The sequence below is a fragment of the Serinus canaria genome, chromosome 14, assembly GCF_022539315.1.
Source record: "Serinus canaria isolate serCan28SL12 chromosome 14, serCan2020, whole genome shotgun sequence".
Taxonomy (NCBI): Eukaryota; Metazoa; Chordata; class Aves; order Passeriformes; family Fringillidae; genus Serinus; species Serinus canaria.
Genome location: NC_066328.1, coordinates 12,967,673 through 12,987,758, shown reverse-complemented (window position 1 = coordinate 12,987,758; position 20,086 = coordinate 12,967,673). Strand labels below are relative to the sequence as shown.

The 20,086-nt window shown below is 54.8% G+C and overlaps 1 protein-coding gene across 3 annotated transcripts in view; it reads left to right on the top strand.

Annotated features, from left to right (window-relative positions):
- The first annotated feature begins 92 nt into the window (after positions 1–92).
- TNRC18 (trinucleotide repeat containing 18) overlaps positions 93–20,086 on the top strand; it is a 53,982-nt gene continuing 33,988 nt past the window's right edge. For all 3 annotated transcript variants that reach the window (XM_050979916.1, XM_050979917.1, XM_030229911.2), the window contains exons 1-3: positions 93–375; positions 16,779–16,904; positions 17,289–19,097. In XM_050979916.1, coding sequence (XP_050835873.1) covers positions 174–375; positions 16,779–16,904; positions 17,289–19,097 — 2,137 coding nt within the window. In that variant the 5' untranslated portion in view covers positions 93–173. The remainder of the gene's footprint in view (positions 376–16,778; positions 16,905–17,288; positions 19,098–20,086) is intronic.

Below are 20,086 nucleotides of genomic sequence, written 5' to 3'. Positions count from 1 at the left end.
GCTGGCTCCCTGCACCGCGCCATGGGACGCTTGGACGCCTTATTTTTGAAAACCATCTGATTTTTTGGGGGAGGAGGAGGAGGAGAAGGGGGGTGGGGGGCGGGGGGGGGGGGCGGGAAGGCGGTGGCGGGCATCGACAGCGATCCGGGAGACTCCGTGAAGCCGGCGAGTGGATGATGGATGGCCGAGATTTCGGGCCCCCCCGCTCAGTGCACGGCCCCCCTCCGCTGCTCTCCGGGCTGGCCATGGAGAGCCACCGCCTGGGAGCCACCGGCCGCCTGGCTCCCGCCGCCGGGCCCATGGCTGCCGGGCTCCCCGCCGCCCTCCAGCCCGGAAAATTCCTCGCATCGGGCATCAGCCTCCACTCCCACCCGGGTAAGGCTCCGCGGAACCCCCGCGCCTTCCCTGCCTTCCCTCCGCGGCGAACCGGGGATCGGGCTTTAACACCCCCCCCCCCCAACCTCAAAAATATAAATATCGTCGTGATAATTATATATTTATGCGCTCGCAGCTTTTTCGCGTGTTTTGCCCAAGTGTTTTCTGCTTCGCGTGGTTTTGATTTGGCGAAAAAAAAAAAATAGGGGAATGGGGAAGAAGTTCGAAAACATATAGGGTGATGGAGTAAAAATAAGGGAATGGAGTGAAAAATAGAGGAATAGGGGGAAAAATCGCGCCTATCCGATAGAAGTCCCCCCTTCCAGCGTACGGTTTTGTTGGCACTGAGGAAAATCCCCGCCGCGGCTACTGCGGAATAAATCCGGGGAATAAATCCGATTTTCGGGAAAGCTGAGGAGAGGCGCAGATCGGATTGCGGAGGGACAGGGCTGCGCTGCCCGGTGCTGCGCTTCCCCGACAGCCAAAAAAACCATCCCTGGGCTGGGAAAAAGGGGGAGAATGGGGCTCTTTTGGTGATTTCTTGCCCGGTGCAGCCCGAGCCCCGCTGAGGTCCCTCTGCCCCTGGGCAGCGCTGCCGGCACCGCTGGTTTTGATGTTATTTTTTATTTTCCCCTCGAAATTCTTATTTTTTAAACCCGCGAACAAAGCTACCATGCAGTGTACGGTGACTGCTCCCTCCTTGAATTTTTTCCCCCTTCTCGACGCACTTCATCCTCGGGAAGCCCCACAGCTGCATATCCATTAAAAAAATAAAACAAAAAAACAAGTAGACGCTGAAACATACGCAGTTTATTTTTTTGCCCACAGTCAGCTTCTTATTTTTTTCTTTAAATTACTTTTGTTTTTTGGAGGCTTTTCATTTTTTTTTCCCCTCTTCCGAGCTGCCTTTCCCAGCGGCTCGAGGAGTCCGGTGCTGCTGGGAGGACGCTGCCGCACTCTCCTGCCCACGGCCTGTAGGAGGACACAAGGGATTTCTGACCGTTTGATTTCCCTCCCTGGCTCTATTTTAATTTTTTTTTTTCCGCTTTCTTTCCCCTGGGCGTGGAGAGGTGACTCGGAGTTTACTTTAGGCGTTGGGAGGGTGACAGGTTTTGCAATAATAAACCTGCTTTTCTCCCAGCCGCCCGGGATGAATGACTTTGAAATTTGCAAACCTGATTGCCAACATCTGCAGAGAAGGAAGCAGCCTGAATCGAGGGAAAAAGATTTATTAGTTTTAGACTGGGTGGCAGTGCCAATTTCCCAGGTGCTAAGAGGAGAGGTGTAAAGCGAACGGGGCTATGAAGCCAAGCACATGGGCAAACACCTTATTTTTTCCTTACCTTTTGTCTTTTTTTTTTTTTCCCTCTTTTTTTTTCCCTCCTGGTTATTTTTTTCCCCCTTCTCTTCTGCCTCCTACTGCAGCAGAATGTGATCTTTGCAAAAATTCATCTGGACAGTCTCAAGCCAAACCGAGTGGGGGTTCTTGGTATTTTTTTAAATTATTCTTATTTTTTATTGGGTAATTAATTTTTTTTCTGTTTTATATCTCCTCCCAAAGTTTCCTTTTCTGAAATCCAGGCAGGTCAGGAGGGAGGCACAGAGCTCCGGCCTCTCCAAGCTGACCAAGCTCTGTGATGTAGGAAAGCCGTCTGGGAGCTTTCCTACCGCCCTGGGAGAAAGCCTGAGATTTGAGTCCCCTCACAGAGGGAGTGGGGTGTGTGATACATCCAATTCTTTCTTACTGCGTTCTTATTTCATTTTAAAAATTATTTTTATTTTCCTTTCTCTGGGAGTTGTTTGAAATCCCCTGTCCCTGCAGCTCAGTGGTGCCCGGTCTCCCCGTCCGCTCCCTGGCACGATCCTCGCAAAGCTCGGCTTTGTCACGGCAATTCCCAGTCAGGCTAAACTCCATTAAAAAGATCTGTACAATTAACAGCCGAAACTCCCATTAAACCACAGCAGCGGGATAGGCAGGGATATTTTTTGTTGTTGTTGTTTTTTTACGGCTTTAACAATATCGCCTGAAATGATGATTGCTTCCTGCTACCGAGGGGCCCTTTGTAGGTTTGCGTTCGCAATGCTGTTGGTGTGTGGTTTTGGTGCTTTTTTTGTTTTTGTTGTTGTGTTTTTTTGGGGTTTGTTTTGTTTTTAGGAGGGGTGGAACGCAAAGGCTTGTGCAAGGGGTTAAGAAAAGTGGGCAGGAGGCGAAGCCTTTAAATAGAGCCAGTTCAAACCGATCCTTAAATACCGCCGGGCTGAAGAAAGAGACTCTTGAATCCGTCCCAGCGTCCTCTGAAAATAAATACGCCCCTGTAAAAATAGCACGATTGGCCATATTTGAGAATCCAGTTATGGCCGGCAGCGACTCCTTGTTTTTCCCGTACCTTCTGCTCATTCCGGCAGCCGGGCTCTGCCCCAGCGCCAGAGTACGGGCGCCTGGGCTGTGTCCAGTGACCCCGGGACCCTGGGCTCCTCTCGGGGGGATTCCTGCTCCATGGTGGTGATTTCTGCTCCATGGCCCCGCTGCCATGCAGGAGGGGGGGACACGGGGACAGAAGCCCCTTTGTTGGAAGCTCAAGGAGGGAGGAGTAAGCTGGAGGCCAAGGCGGGAGCTGAGCTGGGGATGCCGTTCCCTGTCCCCCCTGTACTCTTGGGCATTGCCATCTCCCCATCCCTGAGGAGGGCAGTGGGTGAGGGATAGCGGAGGAAAGGGACTGTTTGCAATGGAATTTCATGCCTGGAGCTTGCTGGAAGGCTTAAAAAAAGGCTGCAATCAATGGAATGAGGCAGCTGAGTCCATTAAAGCAAGGGCTCGCTCTGCTTTGCAGCAGCTCAAAATATGGAGGTTTATAATTTTGCTCCTTCCCTATGCCACTGTTTTTGGGTCCTGGTTTCAGCTCCATCCCGGAGAAGCGTGTTCTTGGCAGGCTCTGTGTTTTGGGGAAGGTGGGAAAGGCTCCCTCGGATGGGACTGCAGAGGGCTGTTCTGGGACCGTGTCCCTGCCGGGCAGCGGCGGGGCTGTGTGTGAGCAAGGATCACCCATACCCAAAGACTCTCCGAGTGTAAAATAACAGTAATTAATAAAAATGTGCTTTTTGCTCTCTGCTGAGGTATCCTTTCTTGGCTGGGGGGGGCTGCAGGAACAGATCTGTGTTTGTATAAAAGGATGCTCAGCCTCTTCCATTAAAATACGCTTCAGAAGCACTTTTCAGTGCTCGGGAAAAGGGACACACCACTATGGGCAGGGCTCACTGTGTGAAGTTCAGCTCCAAAGCAGTGGCTGGACGACAGAAAGTGGGCAGACAGAGGGGAGAGATTGTGTTTTCTCTCTCTGCTTTTCTACTTCACATTAGCAAGTGCATTCAAATGCAGGGATTTAAGGCAGATTGGAGATTGTCCTTGCTTCCAGGCCTGCTGTGCCCAGGGAGAAGTTTTCCAGACAGCTGGGCCAGGTAGGAGAATAGGAAAAGAAATAAAAATACCCTTCCATCCCCCAGGACAGCGCTGCTGTGCCAGCAAAATCCCGCTGTAGCCATCCTTATAATGGCAAAACGGTGCTTCTGCTGAGCCCGCAGATTTTGCAGGAGGCCTTGCTGTCGGCAATGCCAGTGGAAGCACAATTCACTCATCAAACTGCATCCATACTAAACTTGCTTTGCTGATAGAGAGACTGGGATGGTGTGGATTGGGCACTGGAGCGAACCGTGCCCTGCTGCTCCGTGTTTCTTGGAGCAGGATGGCTCCCGGACCAGCGGCGGGATTTTGCCCCTGGTTCTGCACGTCTCTTTTTGGTCCCGTTTTGATGCTGCAAGGAAAATACCATCGGTGTTTAATGGCCCTTGAAATCGTGGTTCCCCCTCCCTGTCTGCTCTCAAGGGGTGGTGCAGGGGGCTCCTTGGGGCAGGGGCTCGGTGTAACACTGGGAGGAATGCGGACACCCGGAGACCTGCCTGGGAGGATGCCTCCCCTCCCTTGGGGCCCTGGTGAAACGAGATGCTTTTTGAGAAGTGTTTTCAGGCAGAGCAGGGAGTGTGCCTGCCCCAGTGGGGCTCGAGGAGGTGGTGCTGGGCAGTGATGTTGTGCTCGGTCCCGTCACACTCTGCTCTTCACACCCGGCATCCCCGGGGGTGGAGGAAGTGCTCGGCCATGGATTGATGTCCCTGCAGCTCCCTTGGGCTGGCGGCCAACTCCTAGGCTGTGAGGAAGGCAGGAGCAGTGTCTGGGCTGAAATGGTGGTGGATTTGTGCATTTTTGGGAGTCTCCCACCCTGAGCTGCTATGTTTTTCTGATGTCCCAGTGATTTTTCCCAAGGTCCTGGTTGGCTGTGGGGTTGCGTTTCCATCCTTCAGGAGCAGCGGGAAGGACTGTCCAGCCTGTGCTGCATGCTCCATTGAAGTGCCCATACCAAGCAGTGGTAGCTGGTAGGGATGTTGGGCTTGGAATGTGGACAAGAGCCCAAAGGCCAATGTGGTGATGTAAACTTGCTCCGAGCAAGGTCCTGTGGGATCCTCTGCAGTGTGAGGATTTCTAACACCTTCCCAGGTGAATGGGCAGGAGTCTGTCCCTGCCTCTGGTAACACAAGGCTGGTAAAGGTGTCAATTATTAGTGTGGTTTCTAGCAGCCTTTCTCCCACTTGGAGCGAGCCTTGCCTCCTGCCCAGTACAGAGTCTCCTTGGTAGGGTTGGAAAACCATGGGTCCCATCCCTGACTGATGCTGTGCCAGAGAAAATCTGATCTGGAGAAAGAGCCGTCACTAGAAATCCTAGCTGAGGGTGGCATGGGGCACTGGGCAGGTCCCCGGTGTTGGGGACAAGCTCCTGCTCTTTCCCAGCAGAACAGCTGTTGGATAAATGGAAATTGCTGGGAATTAATCTCGCTGCAGACGCGGTTAGCAGAGCAGGGCTTTCGTAAGGGAAATTTTAGATCTCCTTCCTAGGATAATCCAGAGTAAAGCTGAAATTAGTTTATAATTATATAGTAAATAACCCCCCATCTTGTCATTTCACCATCTTCTGATGAATATGGAAATGAACATTGTTAATGGGAATTAACGTCATTATGGCAGCCTTCCAGGTGAGCGCCTTGCGGTTCGGCCGCGGCTGCGACCGGCGCGAGGGTGTCGGATCACCTCCCCGAGCTGGGGTTAGCGCCCGACGAGTCCAAACAAGGCCCCGTGTGTTTTCACCGTGTACTAAACTGGTCCAGTTAAAGCTCCAGGCAGGAGGAGGTGCAGGGAATCGGGGCCAGCCTGGCATGTGCTGACACGAAAGCTGCCGTGCCGGGACGAGGAGATGTTGGTCTGGGTTAGGTAACGTGATCCAGCATCGCCTGCTCGAGGTGCCGAGGACAAGGGAGTGCTTTGTTCAGCCTCGCTGCTGAAATGGAGAGCATGCTGTGCCCTGAACAACCTGAAAATGCAGGCAGGATGGAGGAGCTAAGGGCAGCCCCTAGCTCCCTACCCGCTGGAGCCGGGGTGAGGGAGCAGTGCCGTGTCCAGCTGCACAGACTCTCGCTGGCTTTTCCAGCTGGGGATGCTCTTTGAAATCCAAAGTTTGGGAGGGGACCGCTCTGGTGTGGCTGCCTCACCCTCGCCACCAGGATTTGGGGGTTTCCTTCTCCCTTGTTTCCTCCCATCCCTGTGTTTCTGGCTGGCTTCGCTCCGGGATGCCACAGCTGGATGTCTGCAGGCATCACCGACGCTGTCCCTCTCTGCTGTTTATTTGCTTTGCTTATTGTTCGCTTCTCCCCAGCTCTTAAACACCAGGGGGACGGCAACCACCCAGCCCCTTTGGCTTGGTCCCCGTGGGCGCTGGCTGGGGACGCGCGGCAGGAGCCCCCGATGCAGCAGTGACAGTTGGGCTCGCTCCCCACGCCGCCAGGATCAGCTGTTGGGTGCACAATATGCTCCCGTTTTCCTCTCCAGCTGTTGCTGCTGACGGTTATGGGAAGCGAAAGGTAGTTGAGAGTTTGGCAGCGCTAAATCAGGGAAGTGATGGGCAGAAAGGAGGGGCTGAGTGGGGGGCTCAGTGTGTCTGAAGCTGGGTTTTGTTTAAATCCAGCCAGATTGAAATAGTGGCAAAAGGATTGAAGTGACCTTGGGAATAAATTTTATTGCCGGCGTAGCAGTGGCCAAAGAGCCATTTTGAGGGAGCTGGATGCAGGCAGGCAAGCCAAACATGGTGGGCTTGGAGCAAGGGAAGGAGCAATATTCAGGAGGGATTGTGTCTTTTTAGAGGAATAACAGAAATTTTAAGGCACTCAGCTCTGTCTCTCTGGAGCTGTATCCCCGGCAACTTCTGCAAAGGTTGCTCCTGCTTCTGCCTCCATCCATCTTATCCTGACGCATCCCTGCCAGCAAAAAGCTCTTTTTACCTTCGGTAGTTGGATGTATTGCCCCTAATTCCCTTCATGCCCCCATCCCTTCTCAGCAGAATTCCCTGTGACTTGTATGTGCTTTTAACACATTTGGTTTAATTGCTTTTAATAAAAAAAAAAATTTAAAATATTAACGGCAGTGGCTGTTGTGCTGGGGAGGAAGGGCTGTGGAGGGATCGGGCTATGTGCTGCTCGCAGGCAGTGTGTGTGTGGATGAAGCAGCTCCCGTGTTATCGCCAGGCAGTGTGTGTCATCCTGGTGTTTGTGTCCTGGTCTGCTGGGTGTGGGGACATCCCACATGCCGTGTCACACACAAGCCGAGCAGACAATGCTCCAGCGAGTAGAGATCCGGGCGGGTGAGTAAGGAAGGGTGCAGGCACCTTGCCGGGTGCCTGTGTAGCCGCGGCTCCGCTCGGATGGGCAGGGCACGCTGTGCCAGGCTCCTGGAGTGTGCGGCGTGCCGGGGTTTCCCTTTGCAATCCCAGCGCTGCAGCAGGGCTTTCTCCCTAATGAGATTAGTGACACAAAGCAGTAATTCTTCTGCTACTTTTAATGGATGTTCGGGGGTTTGTGTGGGATCGGAAATTCCTACTTTCAACAGATGAGCCCTCTCTGTGACTATTTTGTGGACACATCTTCCTTTCCTCATCTTCAGGGCTGACAATCATATTGGCACAAGTGTTTGAGGCTTTCCCATCCTGTCCCCCGGACATGGTGGATTTTATCTTATGTCCTGTCTCACCATCACCCTGAGCTTCTTCCATCTTGTGGAGGACACAAAAGCTTGGTGGCCTTCCTTGGACACACTAAATGCAGCTGGGAGGAGGGAGAAGTGCAAAAGTCACTCTTGAACCATTTTTGCAGGTACTCCTTGGTCTCCCTAGTTGACATGTGCAAGCATGTATATGTACATATGTAGGGCACCCATGTAGTGCCTCACCTGATGGAGGGCTGGCTGTCCCTGCATGGTGTCATCGGGGCCAGCTTGGCAATTTGTCAAGAGCCCAAGGGCTTCAATTTAAATACAGATTTGCATAATTCATCAGGAATTAAACCACACTGCCATAATATTTGCCTGTGCATTTATCTCCCATTATCAGCAGTGGTGAGGTGTGGGGTCCTGGATGTTTGCTGGCCACAGATACACCTTTGCTTCATGGTTCAGTGGTTTTTTGGTGCAAAAAAGGTGGCATGGGCTGATGTTCAAGAGAATGTGGGAAGGGCAGGAGTATCTGGAAGGAAAAAAGACTGAGTGTGGGGTCAAGAGGAGAGGCTTGGCAGAGGCTGAGCTTTTGAGCCTGGTTTCCTAAGGAAAGGATTGTTAGGAGATTGTGATTGTATGTGGATCCCTTTCTTCCACCCCCAAATACCTGCAGCCCGTCGCTGAATTTTTCCCAGGATGATTTCAGTCCCTGCAGCTGCTGTTTAAGTAAGTGCTGGGCTTTGGGAGAGGGATGCATTCACTCCTGTGGCACACAGAGCAGCACATGCTGATCTGGGAGCATCCAGCTTCTCCGTGCACTTACTGTGTCCTGACTATGATCTATCCAAGGGGAATCATGAAGCCAGAGCTGATGAATTGTTTGGGTCGCTGGCAGTGTCCTTGCTGCAGCCCTGGGCTGTTTCTCAGAGCTGATCCCCTCTTGCTGCTGGCCCAATGTTGAGCTCAGTGACTGCTGAGCGCACAGGCAGTGGTGATGTGGTGCCCAGGTCTGATCGTGGGGCTGTGCCTCAGTTTTGCCTCGCAGTGCCACCCCCTTTGCAAAGCACCCTGAGAGGTGCTGAGCCGCAGCAGCCGCTTTGCAGACGAGAGGGTTTAAAATAAGCAGCGGCGGAGGCTGCGTCTCCCGGGCTTTGAGTCATCCCGGCTCGTGCTGACTGCGCCTGGCAGGAGCCTGGGAGGCAAAACAAACCCACATCCAGCTGCCACCTCCCCGCCAGATGTTTGTGGTGGGGTGGCTGGTTGGGTTTCGGTGGTGGATTCACCAGCGGAGCAGATGGAGCTGCTGCGGGGAGATGCCACCTCTTTGGTGGCTGTGGTAAAACCCTGGTGGAACTGGTGGCCTTGGGCAGTCCCCAGTTTGGAGACTTGCAGTTGGGCCATTGGGAGGAAGGGGTGAGATGAGCAGCCCTGGTCTGGCATTGTGCAGGCCTGGGTTTGCAGGATGGGGGGTGCTGAGGCTCCTTCCAGCACTCCTGGTCTTGGGCGTGGGGGACCGTTGTGACTGTCAGCTGTCACTGTGCTGGTCAGGAGGACAGGCAGGGAGGAACCCAGGGGTGATGCTGCTGTGAACCCCCTCTCAGCACCCCATGTGGAGCTAAGGCAGCCAGGGCAGTGGGTGTCCATGGCCAGTGATGGAAAGCAGAGGAGAGGAGCAGGCAGGTGGCATTTACCTTTCCGTGGGCACCTGGTGTGTGTCCAGGGCTGGTGCTGCCCATCACACAGCAGAGTTTAATTTCTCAATGGGAGGGCAGGGAGATGATGCTACACAGTCCCATTTAACCTGCTAGTGACCTGATCTTAAGTCATTGTGGCTGAAAATAGACCATGTTCCCTCCAGGGCACGGCTAATGGTGCTGGGAAAGCTGGGATCTCTATTTGAAGGCTGATTTAATTGCTGCTGGCAGGCACTTGGTGCAGGTGATGTGGGGACCAGCACCGGTGCCATCCCACAATAACCTCCCCCACCGAGCTCCTGAAGCTCTCCTGGCTCTGGCAATGAAGGGTAACAAGCTCTTTTCTAATGACGGCACGGGCAGTGCGTGGGTGGTGCCTGGTTAAATATGCGGGCAGGGCTCAGGGATAGGGGGCTCACTTGTTTGTATCGTCTTCTGCACTGAGCTTGGGTGATTTAAAAAAAATTAGATTTTTAAAAATGTGGTGGGTTAAATTTCTGTGCTTAGGAAGGAGAGGGAGCACCTGTACTAAAAATGTGCATCCAGTGCCAGGAGCAGAGTCAGCCTTAGAGCCCCTGTGCTGGACACCAGTGGCTAAAGAATCTTCAACATGATGAAGGATGAACCAGAGCAAAGGCATTTTCATGCTGTCCTAGAAAATCAGGAGGAAGGCAAGACTGCAATCTAGCAGCCAGGTTCTGCATTCCTGGGGATTCTGCTAATCAGTTTGAGTGTTAAAATTATTATTTTTTCAATTTCCATACAGCATTTTAATAAATGTGCAGCTGAAGGCTCCACTGTGTCACTTCTTGCTGTTTAAGGAGAGCTGTGTGGTTGTGTAGTGAGAGCCTGGAGGTTTTGGTGGACCCCGACTGGGGTGTCAGGTTTAATTGTGCCAGTGGAAAAGGAGAGACGTCCAACGTGGTGGGGGATTTCAGGCTGGGGGCATGTGGGAGATGCTTCTGTAGCAGCTGGCAGTGACCCAGGATTGTTGACACTGGTTTAAGTGTCAGGATTAGCATGGGACCAGCTCGCTGCTTCCCAGACCCTGTGTTTCAGGCTGAGTGGACTTGCTGCACATCACATCAAGAATCCCACTGCGATGGTTTCCATCTTGACCCCTCAAGTGTGAGGAAGGGCCACCTTCACTTTGCCAGAGTGATTCGTGTCCCCACCTGGGTTATTTCTTGCTGTCCCCATGGATATGCTGTTAATGGGGAGCTGGTGGGTGACCTTGTAGGGGATTTTCAGAGTGTCCTGTTGGTGTCCTTTTCTGAGGCATTGGCATACCTTGGATTGCCATTGTTTTGTTGTGTGGTAGAACCTAAGCCTCCAGGACATTGGGGCAGAACCAGTCCCTTGAGCCACTTCCTATTTTCTCCTCCTCTGCCATCTCCAGGCTCTTGGGGGTCTTCCAGCTCCTGGGTGAGGAGGTGAGCAGCAGAGCTCACCTTGATGTTATTTATTTCCATGGAAGCAGGGAAGCCTCCCATGCCCTGTGCTGACACCCTGCCCTTCAGTGTCCTGTGGCTGTGGGGGGCTGGTGATTCACCACGAGGGTGACACGGCAGGAAAATCATGGTATGGCATGGGCATGGGGGGAATGGCTGTGGGAGGGCTGGTCGGAAACCTGGCACGAGCGCGCAGTGTTCCTGTGCTGACACAGCTGCGAGCGATAGTAAATATTGAGCAAGAGCCACTTAAAAATAAAGCAGCATGGACATAGATTCCCACGTGGAATAAAATAAAATTAAAAGAAACAATAGAGATCTGTGCTGAGCTGGAGGGAGAATTCGCCTTGGCTTTTAAGGTAGTGATTTTTGTAGCTGAAGGAAAGCGGCGCAGCGCTGTTCAAGCCAGCAAAGTCTGGGAGTGTGGACCCCCCGCTGGAGGATGCTGTCTCCGAGCACACCAGGGCCCTCAGAAGATTAAATGGGGAGTTAAATTGCCCTGGCTGTTCTGGATCCCGGGGATGGGATCGAAGGCTTTCAGGGGATGCAGAGAATTGCAGCTGTAAATTAGGGTTTTGAAGCTACTGCCAGTCCCGTGGCATGGGGTGTAAATACGGCTTTTGGGGCGGTTTTTGGCGTGGAGAGTGGTGGGTTGTGACAGCAGCTTGTGGCTGCTGGGGACAGGGATGGGGACCAGCCACTGCTGGAGTCCAGGCACATCTGATCCGGGAGCTTTGGTTTCAGCCCGGCATGTTCAGGGGCTCGTATCGCCGGTGTCTCGTGCATGGCACAGAGTCAAAGCAGCTCCGGTGCCTCGGGTGTCACTGGAGCTGCCCCGGCAGGCAGGGGAGGAGGTGGCAAAGATTTACACTGTCAGCACTCCGGCTCGCAGCTGTTTGCAGCCATAAATGTGTGCATGAGGAATAGCTGCGGCTGTGCCTCACCGAGCTGCGTGGGGCAGAGATGGGGAGGTGTGTGCTAGAGGGGGAGCCCGGAAAGTCTTTCCTGGGAATCTGCTGCTTCTGCAGGGAGAGGATAAGGGATGCACTGATGACGGTAAGCACAGGCAGCTGTGTGGTGTCCGTCCTGCTGATGGTGGAAAGGTACTCACTGTGCTTGGACCTTCCCTGCTTTCCTCCCTCCCTCCCAGCCGGGAGGACGTAAGCATTTATCCAGCTGTTTGTGGCGTGGACTGTTGTCCCAGTTGGCTGCCTGTGAGGCACTGCGAGCCGGACTGGGGAAGAGGTGATTGTGTTCCTGGCCAAGGGAGGCTGCAGCTCCTGCTCTATGCTGCACCCAGCAGCCCGCTGAGAACTGGCTGCAGGCGGGCTGCAAATCTCCCTTGAGTGCCCAGAGTTCAAAACATTCCAAGGAAATAAACCCAAATTCTCTCCGTAGTGTTTCCCAGCCCTGCTGGGCTCATATTGGAGGGTCCAAGGGGTCAGGCTTTATAGCTCAGGCTTTTCTGTGGCCATAGCCCCTTGCAGAGCACTGCGTGGTGCCAGCCTAAGTCCTGGCAATGTGTTCATCCATCATGGCCCAGGGAGGATGGGGAAAGATGCTGGCGGTTGGAAATATTGCATAAGCGGCAGAAATGTATAACGGGCAGATGGGGCTGATGGGGGAGACTTACTTCACTTCTCCCAGGGTGCTCGAGGCTATTGGTCTTCTGGTGTCAGGGCTGTGGCTTCTCAGACAAGGATGGCTTGTGCCCAGGGCTCAGCTTCAGGGTGTGCTTTGCAGCCAGCACTGCACGTGGCCACCTGTTCTCCCACACCAGCCAACAGGGTTGTCTGGCTGTGCTGGACTTGATTAAAAGTCTTTTCCAACTGGAAAGCTATTCCAAGGCATGAGCAAAGGCTTTGTGGATGCTGCTTCTCTCTAGTGTGCTGGTGCTCTTGGTTAGTTTGGAAACATGGAACCAGACTGGGAGAGTGAATTCCCCACTGAGTGGTGTCTCTGTGTTGCTCCCACTTGCTGCCCTTCACCCTTCGTGGGTGTCCAAGTGAGCTGTCCCCTCTGTAGCATGTTGGCAGCATGGGGATGCTGAAGGTGCCAGCCAGTCACCTACAGCTGAGGAGGGGTGGAGCAGCTTTCCTAGTGCTGGCCCACACCTGTGTCACCTCAGGCATGTATCCTGGCTCATTGGCCAGAGCTATGTCCATGGGGGAGATATGTTCAGTTCCAGCATGCTGCTTCCAGCATGCCCTCCTCCTGTCTGGCTCTTTCACAACCCAGGCTTGACTGACTTGTCCAGCTGGCACTGAATTTTAGGCTTGAAGTATGAGGGGGTAAGTTGGAGAAAGCCCCACAGATTTAAAACTATTGGTGACCAGTGGCACCTTCTGCTGCAGGCGTGGCCGCTCACCTTCTTCCCCGAGCTCTGCTTGGCGGTGCTTTCTGTCAGCTCCCTCCTCACAGGGACCTTTGGCAACCCCAAGTGGGCTGAGCACGTGGGGTCTGTTTCCTCCCACTTCCCCCGGCGTGACCTCCGGCCTCCAGACGTTTGGTGTGTGGTTTGTGCGGTCGCTGGTATCTCATCTCCCCATCGGTCACATCCCCTCTCAGTGGTGAGTCACCCGAGGCTGTACCTCTTCCCCCGAACCCGTGCCGTTTTGGAGAGCTGAAGAGCTGAGCAAAGATGAAGAAGATGTTTTCAAGTGGGCTGACACATCTGCACCCGCCAAGTTCCTCTAATAACAGCCCTTAGTGATTTATGTCTCAATTGTGCAAAACAGATATGTTTTATAATCTTGGAGCTGGAAGGGAGGGAGGACAGGTGTGTTCCACTGCAACAGCTGGAGCGTCACAGGGGTTGCATTTTGGTTGCTGGCTATAGGGATAAAGTGGTTTGGGGGACCATCTCTGTGCCCTGAACCCTTTTACCCTCAGAGCGGGGCTGCTTTGGATCATGTGTGTCCCTGCTGGCATGACATAAGTTTTGGTGGTGCCTTTCCCAGGCTGTCAGAGGCTGAGCTAATGGGCACACGCATGTGTTTGGTGTGGTGTAACTTGGCAGGGAAGAGGGGGGCCACAGCCAGTCTGGGCTTGGCAGTGTTGCCAGCTCACACCTCCCTGCCTGTGCTGTGGTGCCTGACCGCCTCTGGGCAAGCACTCGGCTGGAGGAGCGTGGCTCAGCCTGCCGAGACCTGTCGGCGTGTCCCTGGGCAAAGTGGATCTTGTGCTGGTTCAGCAAACACTCAGGCCCCAGGCAGATGGAGATGGTTGTGGTTTCCCCTTTTCCCCTCCCTTTCTCCTGGCAGATGCCCATGGTTGGGGTGAGCTGTGCGTTGCTCACTGCGGTAGAATTTCTCCCCTTGGCATCGCTTTCTGGCACAGAGATCCAAGGAGGCAGCGACTCACCCGCGGCCGCCTCCTGCGAGTGCAGCTCCTCGGCGCTTGGAGGAGCAGCTTCACCTCCAGGTCCTGCCCAGGGCACTGGGGCAGCAGGTTTTGGGCTTCGTGTGAGTCGTACGCCAGCAGCCTGTCAGCGTGGCTGCTGGAGGGCTCTACAGAGGAAGGGATGTTCTGGCAGTGCCTCGAGGTTGGATTTGCATTGGGTTCATCCCCAGGAAAGCTGTGGTTCGAATTCCTCCTCCCTACTCCAGCTCTGGTTCCTGGCAGGGAAGAAGCCAGGTAAATACAGCCTGTGCAGCTTCTTCAGGCACTTCGCAAAGGGGAAAAACAGTGTCTCTGGTAGACCCGAGGCTGGAGTTTGAGGGGTTCTCTGGTTTTGCTGCTGGTCAGCTGCACGGTGCCCCAAGTCATTGCACCTGCCTGTGCCTCAGTTTCTTAACCTGCAGAGCTTTGGAATGTGCTTTGAGTTTCTGTGCTGGGCTTATGCCTCTCCAAGGAGCAGTGCTGCTGTTGTGGGCCTCTGGAAGTTAGTGGGAAGAGCTGCCAGGTGTGAGGTGGCTTTGGTGGTTGTCTGGTGGCATCAGCTCAGTTCTGCTCCTGTTTCCCAGCTGGCATGGTGATACTGCCCTGCTAGCTTCCCAATCTGTCCATCTGAACCTGTCCCCAGCTTGGACACTTTGCATTCCTCCTCCTGCTCCTGCAGCTTGAGCTGAGGCTGGGTCACTGTAGCAGGATGTGATGATGCTGACTGGGGAGGAAGCCCCAGAACATTTGGGGCTGGGACTGAGCCTGGGCAGGATATGATGATGAAAGCAGGGAGATGCCCTCGTAGGACCAGGGATGTAACTGGCACCAAAATGCCTCTTTGGGTATCAGTAACTTAAGCTGTGTGCAGGTGTCCCTGTGCCTGATGGCAGTGCTGGATCGTGTCCCCTCCCTGAAGCCCTGCAGGTAGCTTCATGACCTTGCACCACGTGCAAGTGGGGACATGCCATGGGCATCTGTGCACATTGGTGTCTGTAGCATGGGATGTGTCTTGCTGTGTTCCCTGTGCTGGTATTTCCTCCTACTGGAGCAGCTGCAGCTGGGATTGATGTCTAGCTGGAAGAAGGGGCTCATGTGGGGACGTCTGCGGCCGGAGCCTCCGGGCTGCTATGGCATGGGGTGCTCCAGGGGCTTTGCCATGCTGTGGCCATGTGCTCTGCCAGATGGGACTGGTGTTCCCTTGGAAATGTGTCACTCCTGCTCCAGATGCTGGCTCGTTGCCAGCCCAGTCCTGCTGGAGTGGTGACAGTGACACGGCTGAGGTATATATGGCATGGAGTGGAGCTGCTCACGGCTAAGCTAAGTTGGGGTTTTGCAGCTCTCTCCAGCTCTGGAATATGAAAAGGTGTTTGGAAATGCTTCAGTGTGGAGGTTTTGGGGTTACCAAGGAGAGGCCCGAATGTTGTGTGCACGCTTAGAGCCTTTGCAGCGCTGTGCTCAGGGTTAAACAGCAGGTTCTACCTGCTGGGAACGGGCTCTGTGTTGAAGAGCAGGGGCCCAGCAGCTCCCCTGGTCCCGCTGCTGGAGGGTTGGCGTGTTGGGTGACGCCGCTGGGATCTGTCGGGTGATGGATGCGGGCCAGGAGCTGCGCGGAGCACCGCGGCGGTGAGGCACATATGCTGGGATGCAAACATGTACGCCAAAGAGATCCTGGCTGTCTAAATAATGTGAAATATTGACTAGCTCTCACAGATGGTGCTCCACGTGCAGCTTCGGGGACTGAACTTCTCCGTCTCCCCTTGGGTTTTGGTGTGATGTTGTTTTGAGCCAGTTGGATGCTGGACTCTTGACAAACTTGTTGCCTGGCTGCTTTTAGTGGGATTGTGGAATTAGGGGGAAGTTGGTTGCTAATACAGACTGAGGGGAGGGGAGGAGGGTTGCAGAGGGCTTGACTGGCTCCTTCAGATTCTCCTGTTGGCTTTTAACTCAGTTTATAAATTATGGCATGGACTGGGATGCTGATTCTGGTGGAGGGTTGGGTTTGTAGTGTTGCATGGGTGTCGTTTGGTGGCAGTGTTGGAGAGGAATTGCTGCCTGTAGCCAATAGTGTGTGTTATTACCACTGTTATGGTGATTGTATTCACTGAGGAAATGCTGATGAGGACAATTTGCATGAGGTTGTTGCTGGGGACCCAGTGTCCAGGACATTCAGACCACTGGCAGCAGGGTCATGAGGATATGCTGCATTCATATCAGCTCCTGGATGGTGTTTGCCTTCCTCTGGGATAAGATGCTGAGTTTGATAGGCGAAACTATGCTTTTTGTGAGCTGCTCTGGAGGATGCTCTTGTGTTTTCCCAAAGCCTGTACCCAGTACTGGGCACCTGCAGCAGGAGTGAGCTGTGTTGGCAAAGCTGTGCTGGCAAGAAGGTCTTATCATGGCTCTGGAAGCTCGCTGGGGAGTGCCCTCACCCACAGGTCTCTTTACTTGTGATAAAACATCTTATCAGCCAGGTGGTTTGGTCACGGAGCCCTCAGGTGTCAGGCTCTGCTCAGGAAGCAGCATGCTCCATTTGCTGCAGAGTTGGAGCTCCAGATTGAGCTGGGGGACCTGCAGTGGGGGGTCAGTACCTGAAGTGGGGTCCCCGAGCTGGGGTCCCTGCCCTGGGCTGTGTGTGCTGTGTGTCACCACGTGCGTCCCCGCCGCCACCGCCGCTCCTGGCGTGCGAGGGACCGACAGCCACAACAGTCTGTGCTCCTGCGGGGCTCGTTCCAAGGCAGCGTGCTGCTTGGGATAAAACATGTTTCCCTCTTCTGTTTCCCATTTTCTGCAGGCTTTTCCCATCTGCCTAACGGTCTCTACCCATCATACATTCCCCTGAGCCACCTCGAACCTCCCAGTGCCGGCAGTCCGCTCCTGGCCCAGCTGGGACAGCACAGCCTCTTTGAATCACAGAAAGGTGAGTCTGGGACCCTGTGTGCCCTTCCCATAGGTCACCCCAGGGTGCTTACCCTGTCCTTTGGGCTCATTTGGCTGCTGGAGCTGCTGGATACTGGAGTGTTGGGGGTGAAGAGCAGGAACCACCTTGGGTGATCAGCCAGGGAAGTTTGCTGGGCTGAGTGGTACCAAGGTTTTTGATGTGGCTGTCCTGTAGGAAAGCTGCCTGGGTCCCTCCTTGAAGCCCCAGGATGGAGGAACCTGCTTGGTCCCCTTTGCCCTGGGCATTTTTGTTTAAGATATCCTTGAAATATGTTCTTTCCTGGTCTGCCACCTCTTGCCTGTCTCTGCGTAGGACTGAAGGGGTTAGAAGCCTGTGATAATTTTGGTTGCTTTTACTCTGCAGATGGATTCTACCTGTCCAGCCATGCAGGCCAGTCCGCTTTGCACCCGCAGCCTCCCCTCTCAAGGACCGTGGGCAGCCACACGTCGAGCACTTTGCTCCGGGAAAAGGACCTTGGGCAGCTGCACAAGAGCTCGAAAGAAGGCCTGAAAGACCCTGGGGGGAAGGAGCGGGCATGCCGGAGCGATCTGCCCCTGCCCTTTGCCAAAAAGGAGAGCAAACCCAAGGAGGAGCCCCGACCCCGCAGTGTGGTCGACCTCACACAGGACACCAAGCCCGACAGCGACCGGAAGGTGAGCGTGGTGGAGAAGGCGGTGAAGGTCGGCGAGCGTCTCTCGCCGTTCCTGGCTGAGCACATGCCAAATCGGGGCGCAGGCAGTGGGGAACCCAAGTCCAAGAACCCGCTGCAGAGCTCTTCCCTGAGCAACTGCAATGGCGGCGGGGACCCCATGCTGAAGGTCCTGGGTGCCGAGCAGGACCGCTGTGCCAAGGATCCCGCTCGGCACGATGAGAACATGAGGCCTTCTGCGCACGCCCACGCGGAGCGGCTGAAGCGGGGGGAGCCCCTCCTGCCCTCCGTGGGCGCCTTGCACATCTCCTGTAGCTGTCCATCCCCACACCCCTCGCAGACGGGGAAGATGACGCCAGCCACAACATTCCCTCCGCAGCCCGTCCATTCCAGCATGTACACCATCTTCCCACCGGCCAAGGAGCTGGGGAGGGAGCACAAAGTAATCGCCCCCACCTTCGTGCCTTCGGTCGAAGCCTACGACGAGAGGAGCGGGCCCATCCAAATCGCCTCCCAGGCCCGTGACAACAAGGGGAAGGACAAGGACCTTGGCAAGGTGGGGGTGCTGCAGTCACCCACTGAGCGGTGCCTTGCAGATGCCTCCCGCACACTCTTGTCCCAGGACTTTTCTTGTCACAGTGATGCCAAAAGGATGGAGGTTCTGAGAGAGAAGGGTTCGGTGATCAGGACGAACTCCATGGCACTGAAGAGACAGGTCACTTCAGAGCCCTTCCTCAACCGGCCGGGGCTGGGCTCTCCGGAGAGCAGGGAGTTCCTGGCCTCCAAGGATTTGCTGAAGCCGAGTCCAGAGGCAGAGCATCGCCCCTGCGAGCGGGACCGCTTCCAGCGATCCAGCTCCAAAGAAGCAGCAAAGGTCTATGGCACTTTGGACTCTTCCCGGCAGCACCTGGACCACGGTCAGCTGAAACCGCCCGAGCAGAAGTGGAAGCCCTTTGAGATGGGCAACTTTGCCACCACGCAGATGGCGGTGCTGGCCGCGCAGCACAACCACGTCAGCCGGGTGGAGGAGGAAGCCAAGAAGGTCTACCTTGACCCCAGCGGTTTGCCGCGGTCCTCGGTGGTGGGCTCGCGGGGTGCCGCAGATGTCCTGCACCCTGCCCCGCACGGCGAAGGCTCGGCCATGCAGAGCCTCATCAAGTACAGCGGCAGCTTTGCCAAGGAGACGGCGTCCCGGCAGAGCTGCGGCAAGAAGAGCCCCTTTGGGGGTTTGGGCAATGTGAAGTTGGACTCTGCACAGCTGGGAGCCTCCAAGGTGCAGCAGTTGCTGCTGCAGCAGCCTGCAAAGCAGCTAAAGAGGGACCCTGAGAGACCTGAGAGTGCCAAATCCTTTGGCCGTGAGAGCATTGGCTCCCAGGGCGAGGTGGAGGTGAGGCACTTGCCTGTAGGCATTGCCGTGGCTGTGGCTCGGCAGAAGGACAACAGCAGCAGCAGCAGCAGCAGTAGCAAACTGGGGCCCAGCTTGGCAGACCGGGATCGCTCGCTGTCTCTCAGCAGCATCAAAGGTAGGTTCCCTAGGGCTTGTCTCAGGGCTTCCCTGGAGGATCTGTTCCCTGGGAGGAGGAGCCACCCAGTGCAGGCTGTGTGCCATGAACTGAGTTTGGCAACTTCAGCTGCGTTTCCCTCCCTTGCTAGCCAAGGGCGTGTTGTCAACCACAGTGGGAAGCAAAACCCCCTGTGCAAGAGGCAGTCAGTCCCCTGCCCCCACTTCCATCCCCTTTGAGGACAATCCTGCTCCATAAGTTTGATCCGTTAGCAAAGGGAGTGACAGAGAAACGTCTTGAACCACCTTTGTGCTGGTGTTGTGATCTCATGATTTTGATTTAAGCCGTGGTGCTGGCAGGAGGGGGATGGCATCAGGGAGATTTTGGTTCTCTGCTTGGCTTGTATAGCAAGATAACACCCGGGGGCTGCCTGGCACGGGGCTCTGGTGTGCCAAGGAGCGATGCCAAAGCGAGCAATGCTCAGCTTTCCAGTTTTAGTCCTTGCCTTCCCCATTTTTCTGCCTTTGCCCCCCTCTCCCAAACTGCAGTGGCAAGAAGCAGTTTCCCTCAGGGGCAGCAGCCCTTCTCCCCATTCCCATCGCCTCCCAGTGCCCTCCCCACGGCCAGGAGCCGGCCGAGGAGCTTGTGGGCAGCACAGGGAGCTGTTTGTTCAGCCGTTCAATCGTCCCAGACGCTCCCAGCTTGCGTTAAATGTAATTTACTGAGCCGAACTAAAAGGCTGCAAACAAGGGTTGAATTCTGGCAGGCCTCTGGGCTCGTTGCTAAGTGATGCAGTTGGCTTTCAGACAGAAAACAAGACTGCTTTTCTCCTCCTCTCGCCCCCCAAATGCTGCCCCCCCTTTGTGTGCAAGGAGATATTCGTCTAATAACATTAGCTTGCTTGCGCTGAGTGGACGGTGCTTGAATGTTTAGACCTTTTAAGAAGGAGAAAGCAGGCTTTAGTTGGCTAATCTGTAGTATTTGGCAAGTAAAATGCAAGTATTTAGTAC